This window comes from Mustela nigripes, chromosome X (genome assembly GCF_022355385.1).
Source record: "Mustela nigripes isolate SB6536 chromosome X, MUSNIG.SB6536, whole genome shotgun sequence".
In the NCBI taxonomy this organism is placed as follows: domain Eukaryota; kingdom Metazoa; phylum Chordata; class Mammalia; order Carnivora; family Mustelidae; genus Mustela; species Mustela nigripes.
The window spans coordinates 39415453-39425523 of NC_081575.1; the positions used below are offsets into that span (position 1 = coordinate 39415453).

Below are 10071 nucleotides of genomic sequence, written 5' to 3' on the forward strand. Positions count from 1 at the left end.
TTTTTACTAGTCGTTTTATTCCATGAAACACGTGTAACCAGACGCCAGTTCTGTGCCAGGCAGTTTACTGGGAGCTGGGGATACAGCTGAGTGGAAGAAGCAAACGTAACGTAACCCCAAATCGTACATCCAGTAACAGATTGTAGTGGCTGCTCTGGAGAGCAGTTTACGTGGTGCTTTCAGAACACAGAATGGCAGGACCTGACTTAATCTCCCTTAGAAGAGCGAATGTTGTGATAATTGAAAAGGTTTTGCGAAGGAGGGAAGGTTGGTTAGATCTTGAAGGTTCAGTGGGATTCTCCTGGGGGAGTGAAGGGGCATTCCTAGGCAGAGGCGGACCAAAAGGAAATGAACTTTGGGAAGTGTTTCTGCTCTTCTGCTCAAAGGACCCTCGTGCTTTGACCCCAAGTTTCTAGAAAGATTCACGGCGACCTCAGCAAGCCAACAAATATTTATAGATTACATTCTGTATGACAGGTACCATTCTAAGCACTTATCAGTACAGTGTCAGGGATCCACAAATCTCCATTTTGTGGCTTTTGGAAGAGCAGAATTCAGGAGACTGACTTCTGGAATTTCCCTTTATTGCTCAACCTGAAAATGGCTTTACCTTTACCTAATTTACCTTTGTGATGATCTGATAATATTTAATACTTGAAATTTAAGTTAATGTCAAATTAAGATTTAGTAATCTGTTCTTCACTGAGTCAATGGAATAAAAAAGAGAAATAAAAAACACAAATTTGTTTTCATCCCCCCTTAAAAAAAAATTATCTATGTGGGGCGCCTGGGTGGCTCAGTGGGTTAAAGCCTCTGCCTTTGGCTCAGGTCATGATCCCAGGGTGCTGGGATGGAGTCCCGCATGGGGCTCTCTGCTCAGCAGGGAGTCGGCTTCCTCCTCTCTCTCTGCCTGCCTCTACCTACTTGTAATCTCTGTCTGTCAAATAAATAAAATCTTTAAAAAAAAAAAAAAAGAGGAAAGCTATACCAGGTCAGGAAACTTAAGAACTAAGGCTCATATGCACAAGCCAGCTATTAAAAATCACTTGGGGGACAACTCGGGAAATCTGAATACTGACTGAGTTTTAGATTTTATAAAGGAGTTAGTATTAATTTTGATAAGTGTGATAATGGCCTCATGGCTATCTATGTAGGACAGCATCCTTATTCTTTAGATACTGAAATATTTAGGGATGAAAAATCATGATATTTAGAATTCGTTTTTAAAAAATTACCTCATCAGGAAAAAAAAAAAAAGCCCTGAGGAAATAAAGTAAGGCAAATATGGCAGAATAGTAAATCTAGATAATAAGCATATGAGTTTCTGTTACAGCATCTGTTTTTATGTGTTTGAAATTCTTTTGTAATAACATTTAAAATACTACTTTCTTTTCCATAGAGCTAAGAAGTACAGCTGTCACTGCAAAAAAACAAATTCCCTTTGAGAAACACAACTAACTCCTGACTTCTTTTTCTAAAAGTAATGTTGCTGTCTAATTTTGAGTGTGGTATTCTTTTTAAATATATAGATAATCTCAGCTAGTTTTATGAACATTTCTTTCCCATAAGATTCGTTCCTTCTTTCCAGAGCATCTAGAAATATCAGCATCAGACAGAGGTTTGTGGCCCAGCTTCACCATTTACTAGCTATGTGACCTTGGACAAGTTGCCTACCCTGAGGAGTCTTAGTTTCCTCATCTGCAAAATGGGGATAATGTCCACTGTCCCGGATCCTGGAGACTAAATGAGACGATGACTGCAGAACTCTCAGCAGAGTGCCTGGCATAACAGTACATAAATAATGTCATAGTACATAGCCAGAGCTCTATTCCTGCCAAAGTGGCGAAATCAGTCTCGTGCTCGACTGCTTTTGAGGCTGTGTTCTGCCCAGAATTAACATTCATCATTGGATTCTCCCCCATGTCACTGAAGCCTTGTTCTCTCTTACGACAGTAAGTAATATGGTATAAAGTTACCTACCCCAGGATCCTGTGCTCTCCATTTCTTATTTCCAAACTATAGGCTTGCTGGCCCCAGTGTTAATCTTTTTCTGCTTTCTTGCCTTCCTTCTTCTATTTCTCTTCAAGAATATCAATCGTCTTGCTTCTCTCTTTCCCATGCAGGACAGCAGAACCGCGTTGCACTGGGCGTGCTCAGCCGGACATACAGAAATTGTGGAATTCTTGCTGCAGCTTGGAGTGCCAGTGAACGATAAAGATGATGTGAGTCCTAGGCAGAGTTGATAAAGGCCTGGTTATCTTTAGACTCCAGACTGGTGTTTACGGAGGACTGCGTATCAAGCTCACAGACAAAATTGTAACCTTTATGACTAGGCAGTTAGTTACAGCAGGGCCCTGGTGACCTCACACAGGTCTTTGGGTGCATTATTTTAGAACGTTGGTTCTGCCACTCATACCCCATAAGTTAAGGTTAATGTGTAGATTAAGGCTACAAGACTACAGATCCTTTTTATTATGTTGGAAAGCTTTTTTGTGTGTGAGCATTGCCTGAATACTCAGGGCCTGGATATTCTTTTGTTGTTGTTATACAGAGATTTATTATAATGGTATTGGTTATATTAAGATAAAACTTGGTGAAGAATAAGGATGGAAATGTTTTGTAGGCAAGTTCCTTTCCAAGGATGCTCCCTGAAGGAATATTTATAATAGCAAAGAAATAAAAGTGGTTCGGTGTAGACCTGGTTGACTATAGTGGGAATAGCCACATTAGTAAAATGATATTCAACTAATAAAGTCAAGAATCCAAAGAAGGACATAGAAAATTCTCACAAGACAAGAAGTTGACATTGTGGGAAATGCGCCTCACAGAACTTTATATCCTATAACCCCAATTGGAAAACACATTAGAATTACACCTGTATCATTCTTTCTGTGTTATAGGATCATGGGTGGTTTGGTGTCCCTTCTGTATACATCTGCTCTCCAAATTTTTTGCAATGTTTAATGAGGGGAAAAGAAGGTCACTTTTTTTTTTTTTAACCATTCACACACAGCTCTTTGTAAACCGTACCTACATATCAGCATTAATCCCTGTGCCTTTCCCCCCCTGGTTTTCGTACTGCCTTCCCCTTTCATAGGCAGGTTGGTCTCCTCTTCATATTGCTGCTTCTGCTGGCCGTGATGAGATCGTAAAAGCCCTTCTGGGTAAAGGTGCTCAAGTGAATGCTGTCAACCAAAATGGCTGTACGCCCCTACATTACGCAGCTTCCAAAAACAGGCATGAGGTAGGCCTCCGTTCCTTGCTGCTCCTCTTGAGCTCTGAACCTGTACACAAGCACAACTAGATGTCTGCATTGTTTTTTTTCTCCTGGGGTTCCAGATCGCTGTCATGTTACTGGAAGGCGGGGCTAATCCAGATGCTAAGGACCATTATGAGGCCACAGCAATGCACCGGGCGGCAGCCAAGGGTAACTTGAAGATGATTCATATCCTTCTGTACTACAAAGCATCCACAAATATCCAAGACACTGAGGGTAACACTCCTCTGTAAGTGACAAGTAGCAGTCATCTGTGCTCTCCTTGACATTAGCCTGCTTGCACTAATTATCACACATCGCTTCTTTTTTTATTCTGCTTATAATCGTAATACATGTGTATGACAAAAAATTTGGAAACACGCATAAGTATAAGGATAAAAGCTCAAATTACCTATGTACTTTTCATATATTTTCTCCCATTCTTTGTATGCAAATGTGCATATTTAAAAAAAATTTTTTTTGCAAAATCGGGATCATACTATGTATGTGATTACATTGTGTTCCTTTAACCTCAGTATATTGTGAGCGTTTTCCAATGTCATTAAAATTTTTTTATTTAATGTTTTTAAAACATTTTCGAATGGCTCTATACAGTTCCATTTTATGGATGTGCCAGAATTTAATCATTCCTCTGACTGTATGTTTAAGCTTTTTTGAGTTTTCCATGAATATAAATCACGCTACATTGATCAAGTTTATACAAAAATCTATGGCCATATTGTTGATGATTACCTTAGTATAGACTCCTAGAAGCAGGACTGCTGAGTCAACAAACACACACATTTTGAAATTGTTGCTATGTATTGTCAGATTGCTTCCAGAGGAGTTGTGTCATGGTACCCACCCCCCAACAGCAGGTTTGAGAGTGCCTATTACCCCCTCACCAACACTGAGAATAGCCTTCTGTTCTATCAGACATGGTGTTTCAAAGTTGTCATTTGTGTTTTTATTATCAGCGAAGTGTAACATCTTTTAATGTCTCCAACTAATTGGATTTCTTCTCCAAATTAAAACCTTCCGTGTGTCCCTCTCTCTGCTTTCGGGGAATTAATTTATTTTTTGTGATTTTTTTAAAGTGCCCTCAACTTGATATACTAGAAATATTAACTTGCTATGTTAGTCGAAACTGTTTTTGCCAGTTTCTCTTTTCATGTTTATTTATTTTTTTTAAAGAAACAGAAGTTTTCAGCTTCTAAGTAGTCAGATCTGTTAATCTTCTCTCATGACTGGAAAGTCCTTTCTCACCCTGAAATTATTTAAAGATTTACCTGTATTTTATTGGAGGCTTTAAAAAAATTGCATTGGTTTGGGTGAGAGTTGCCGTTCTTCATGTAACTCAGGTCCATCTGGAATTGATTCATGCGTATGACCTGAGGCCACCGTCTGCCTTGGAATTTTTTTTGGCAGTACTTGGCTACTTTTCTTCCTTAGTGAGTGGTGACTTTTTTATTTTTTAAGATTTTATTTATTTATTTGAGAGAGAATGAGTGAGAGAGAACATGAGAGAGGAGAAGGTCAGAGGGAGAAGCAGACTCCCCAAGGAGCTGGGAGCCCGATGTGGGACTCGATCCTGGAAGTCCAGGATCATGACCTGAGCCAAAGACAGCTGCTCAACCAACTGAGCCACCCAGGCGCCCGAGTGGTTACTTTTTTGAACCAGAAATTCTGAGTCTCCTTTTTAGTCTAAAATGAGATTCAGTCTTTTTTGCGAGTATGATTTTCTTAACTCTTCGTTTTAAAAATCTTTTCTCTGGTCCCGAGTGACTCTGTTTAGAAAGACTTGCGCATTCTAGCTCTTTTCTCTGTAACAAGGAGGAAACCTAGGAGTCAGGCAGGACAGGGTCCCGGGAAAAGCCTAGGATTTAGGGAGAGCTAGGTGCTGTTTACTCTATTCAAACTCAGCCATTTAATCAACTGTGTTAAATACTTACATTAAGTAACTTGGAGAAGTAACTTAACCTTCCTAAGCCTTAATTTCCACATCTGTAATATGAGGTTAGTAATTCCTTCCTCACTAGATTGTTGTGCAGCTTAAATAACATGACAAGGTAAAGCACCTGTTACCCTGCCTAATAAACCGTTAAGTGCCTACAAGGTTTCCCCTTCAGTTACCGGCCAGCCATGTCAACATAGGTAAGGACTTCAACCTCTGCCACAATTTCAACTGTAAATTTACAAGGTGGCTGTAAGGGTCAAATGAGATAACACCTTTTAAACTGCTTTTTCAAAATTTCAACCACACAAATTGCTATTAGCAGCCCTGAAGTATTGAGTGCCTTTGGGGCAAACTACTCTGATCTCCCTAAAATATGGATGCTGTTCTTAGGCTGGCATTAGATCCCTTCTTAAACTGTCATGTGTCCAGAATTAGGATAAATGATTTGATACCATGAGACCATTCCATGGAATTTTAGCTTACCAACAGTCTTTCCCATGCAGATCGATCTTCCTTTCCTGATTATATATTCTAATATTATACCACCTAGTAATATGCCATTCAGACCACCTCTCAGGAACTCCTCATGGTTACCTAGAATCAGTAGGGAGTAATCAGTCTTTGTGGTCCTCAATTTCAGACACTTAGCCTGTGACGAGGAGAGAGTGGAAGAAGCGAAACTGCTGGTATCCCAAGGAGCAAGTATTTACATTGAGAATAAAGAAGAAAAGACACCCCTGCAAGTGGCCAAAGGTGGTCTGGGTTTAATACTCAAGAGAATGGTGGAAGGTTAAGCAGCTTGGATGTATTATTCCTGTGTATGTTTTGTGGTTGTCCTAGTGTCCTGGAAACTCATATCCTTGTGCACAAGCCATCGTCCGTGAATGATGAAGTGTTTTCGTCTTCAAAGTCTTATAAACATGTTGAAATATTGTTCCTGCTGAGGTCTTTGTTCTGAGCTTACATAGCTTGCCCAGCATTGAATAACTGTTGGGATTGTTCTACTCTTGTTGTACAATCTTCCGTACCGAATTCGGGTTAATTTTGAGTTCGTTCGTTCTGTGGCTGTGATGAGTCTCCAGCACCCTCCCCTCGGAGGCAGAACAACTCCGATAGCACCAAGCCATTTGTTCTGTCACATGTTTCTAGGTAGGTTCCTGAATGTTCCACTGTCCAGTTGAAACACAACCTGACTTTTCTCTCAAGCTTACTCAGAGGCCTATACCAAAAATTTCTGTTTTTTCAACAATACACTCTAGTTTTATTTTTGTTATGGAACACGTATGTATTTTGAAGGACCAGATTTTCAGTTGGAGGGCATGCTATCCAAGTTCAGAATTCCTAAACACTAAAATAATGCAAGATAAGAGCCGGTGTACTCATGTATCTTTTTAATGAGCTTGTTCCCTCCAAAATAAAATGTATTTTTAAAACAGAAGTTTTAAAGTACCTGTATTAAGTTATCCTGTATTGGGAAATGTCAAACCCGCTAACATATGTAACAAAAATGTATTTTGATTTGTATTCCAGAAACAAAAATAAAATGTTGAGAGAATCTCCCAGTTTCTCTTTCAAGTCAGTTAGACGTCCCATGTAACCCTTAAAATCCTTCATAAAGACATTTCTCAGTTTTTGCTAGCTCTGAAGTCAATAAAATTAGTGAAGCTTGAGATGCAGCTAAAATCTTTAAAAATGGTAATCTTCTGAATTGCTAATTAAGTGTGTACCAAAAGAAAATAAGTGTGACCTTGATCTCAATCTAGGGAAACAGCATAAATGATTGCTAGTCATAAAATCTAATGAACTCCAAGTGACTCGTCAAATTTTTTTTTTAATTTGAATCTCCTGCTGCAAATACTGCTTGAAATCAGTAATCCCGGTGAGCCCACAAACTTGCATTAATTGTGGGTCAGACTTAACGGCCAGTAGTTGAAATGAGTTCTATAAACATGAATAGTGTCATTGATAATGTGAAACCTGTACATAAACATTTTGAGTGCTGATCATTACAGATATTAATCAGGGAAGCATCTTCTAATGCAACGAAATGTTTGCTTATTGAATGCCAGGGATAGAATTGATGACAGAGGAAATCATTTCTTTACAGTGGTTTTTAGCGGTGAAGAGAGAGTCAAGTTGTATTTAATTGAATTGGGCCTGTTAGGTCTGAAGGCATTTACTCTCTATAAACACTGACTTTATGTCTAAGGTAATCGGCTTTGTGGGTATGAAAGAGAACTGATCTTAGTTCTTTAATAAGACACAGATGGAACCAAGCCTCAGTTAATTTGTAGGCTACCTGAATTTTATAAATATAAACTAATAATTATAAGGATATTAATGGCCCTGGATACTGATCAGATTGTTATCTGTTCATATAAGAAACCCAATAGAGATGAATCTGATTCAAGGTCAACAGGTTTTACAGTTGCTTCCGAATGAATCCCAGAAAGATGAGAATTTCATTTGTAAAGCTTAACTGAATATAAGCTGAAAGATGCAGGTAAATAGGAACAGTGGAAAAAAAGTGTGAGTATCTGTTGGAGGGAATCCACAATTTGAGGGAGTTTCTATGATACTCAGAGTAAATCCGCATTTGCTTCATAATCTTTGATTTAGCAGTTTAACCGTATGACCCCTGTGTTTTGATTTCTCCCATTTCTTAACTGTATCAACTATAGCAAGGTCATGACGTGGCTGTGTCACACTATCGTGTCTGGGTCCTATCGTGTCACACTATTGAGCCCCCAGGTCAGTCTGCAGGCAAGTGTGATACGGTGGAGGGGCCCTTTACTTTGGGTTCTGTGGCCCCAGCGTCACAGTTCTGACTGCCTGAAATTGCAGAAATTTGTATGCATGTTTTTCTGGGAAAGGGTTTTTTTCCGTAGCTTTCACCAGATTCTCAGAGGGATCTGACTGCCCAAAAGGGTAAGAATCTCTGGTCAAGAGGAAAAAAAAGAGCATTGAACCAATATCTACAATAGTATAGTTCTGCCACACTATATAGTTTATAAATATTTATAATCCATTCTCCATTGCAGCCTTTAAGAAGACCAAAAACCATCTCCATTTTACATTGAGAAAATACCCAGAGCAAGAGGAATCTAGCTTTCCTGGGTCCTGGTCCATTTTCTGCCTGCCTCTTGTCAAAAGCTAGACCAAATGAAGTACTGTGGCATTTTGATAATAACCTGAATAGTTGTAGCACCTCCCCCGCCCACCCGGACCTCAGGCCTCCCCACCAGCTGCTAGTCTTTACTTGATTTGTTTTTAGTTTCCTGAAACCTTCCTTAACATCTCTAAGTCTTTTGTTTTGTCTTGTTGAAACCAAAGCTTCAAAGACAAGATGATTGACTAGTGATTGGTTTGAACCTTTCATGAGACCCTCTAACCTGTTTTCCACCACATAGACATTGCAAAACAATCTTTAATTACTACAACTTTGGGTTTATTTCATTGAAATTAATTTGTTGCAGTTGAAGAGCATTACACTGGGATCTAGCGGATGTGGTATAATCTTGGGCAGATTATTTTCTCTTGTCACTCACAGAGTCCTCTCTGGGGATTGGTGGGGGATACATAGGAATGAGCCAATCTTTTTATTTTTTATTTAAATTTAATTTTTTTTATTTTGTTTTTTCAGTGTTCTAAAATTCATTGTTTGTGTACCACACTCAGTGCTCTACGCAGTATGACCCAACTTTTTAAAACCACATTTACCCCTGCCTATCTCTCCAACTAAGAAGGTAACTCTCTCATTATTTCCCCTCTCCACCCAATCATAGTCAGGGGTAGGCCATCTTTGATTTAGCAGTTGTGTGTGTTAAGACCCTCAGGTGTGCTGCAGTTGGAAAAGGTCGAGGGCTATTCTCCCAAAGCTCCCTCTTAGCTCTTCTAGCTTAACTTACTTAAAGCTCATCAAGCCTAAGTTACCCAGAGGCCAGGGTAAGAGCTGCAGATATTAACCCCCCAGTGTGTATTGGAGGATAGAGGTCACCTGGTGCTCTGAAGGCCATTGGAGATATCAGCGTACATGATTTCTTAGCTATTGGTCAAGAATCTCTATGTTTTAGTCCCTTCTTCTCATAGACCCCTGTAATGTGGAGGCCCTCCCCGGTGCAGTACAAATGTCGGCCTTCCTTGCCTGCTCTCAACACACTGTTGATAAAATGCAAGAAATTGTCACAGTTAGCGAGGCTATAAAACTCAGGGACAAGAGCCAGCTCATTCTTATCATGATATCACGGCCACAGTACCTGGTTCATAGAAGCTGTTCAATCCATTTATACCCAGCAGATGACTGAATAAACAGATGAATTTGAGGGGACCTACAGCCAAAAAACTTTTCTGTTGACTTTAGCATATCCTAGTTGCTAAGTGCAAAAACAGATGGAGGAACTTCCTGGAGATCTTTCTGGGTAGCAAGAAGTGAATGGTTAAGAAACCTACAGCTGCTTTGGGATTTGATTGTGACTACCCACTTAAATTTTAACTCTCTGTAGCAAAATAAATCCGGTAGTACACTCTCTGAATGAGAATTATGCTGGAGTAATTTTTAAGTTTAATCAGAATGTTTGGGTAATGACCCATTCCATTTCTTATTTTCTGATCCACCTTTGCTTGGTTCCATTGTTGGAAAGCTCTTTAACATGAGCCCATTTTCCTGCCCAAGTAAACTTTATTTTCTTTTAAAGATTTTATTTGTTTATTTGACAGACAGAGATTACAAGTAGACAGAGAGGCAGGCAGAGAGAGAGAGGGGGAAGCAGGCTCCCTGCTGAGCAGAGAGCCCGATGCGGGACTCGATCCCAGGACCCTGGGATCATGACCCGAGCCAAAGGCAGCGGCTTAACCCACT

General features: G+C 39.7%; 2 protein-coding genes across 5 annotated transcripts in view; one reads left to right on the plus strand and one right to left on the minus strand.

Moving 5' to 3' along the window:
* Positions 1–2117, minus strand: part of ATG4A (autophagy related 4A cysteine peptidase) — a 54303-nt gene extending 52186 nt beyond the window's left edge. For all 3 annotated transcript variants that reach the window (XM_059385598.1, XM_059385597.1, XM_059385596.1), the window contains exon 1: positions 1981–2117. In XM_059385598.1, the coding sequence (XP_059241581.1) occupies positions 1981–2002 (22 nt within the window). In that variant the 5' untranslated portion in view covers positions 2003–2117. The remainder of the gene's footprint in view (positions 1–1980) is intronic.
* PSMD10 (proteasome 26S subunit, non-ATPase 10) overlaps positions 1–6768 on the plus strand; it is a 7396-nt gene extending 628 nt beyond the window's left edge. The window contains exons 2-5 of one of the 2 annotated variants that reach the window (XM_059385601.1): positions 2124–2222; positions 3098–3244; positions 3340–3506; positions 5854–6768. In XM_059385601.1, coding sequence (XP_059241584.1) covers positions 2124–2222; positions 3098–3244; positions 3340–3506; positions 5854–6007 — 567 coding nt within the window. In that variant the 3' untranslated portion in view covers positions 6008–6768. The remainder of the gene's footprint in view (positions 1–2123; positions 2223–3097; positions 3245–3339; positions 3507–5853) is intronic. The other variant, XM_059385602.1, reaches the window with a different exon arrangement.
* Positions 6769–10071: the final 3303 nt, after the last annotated feature.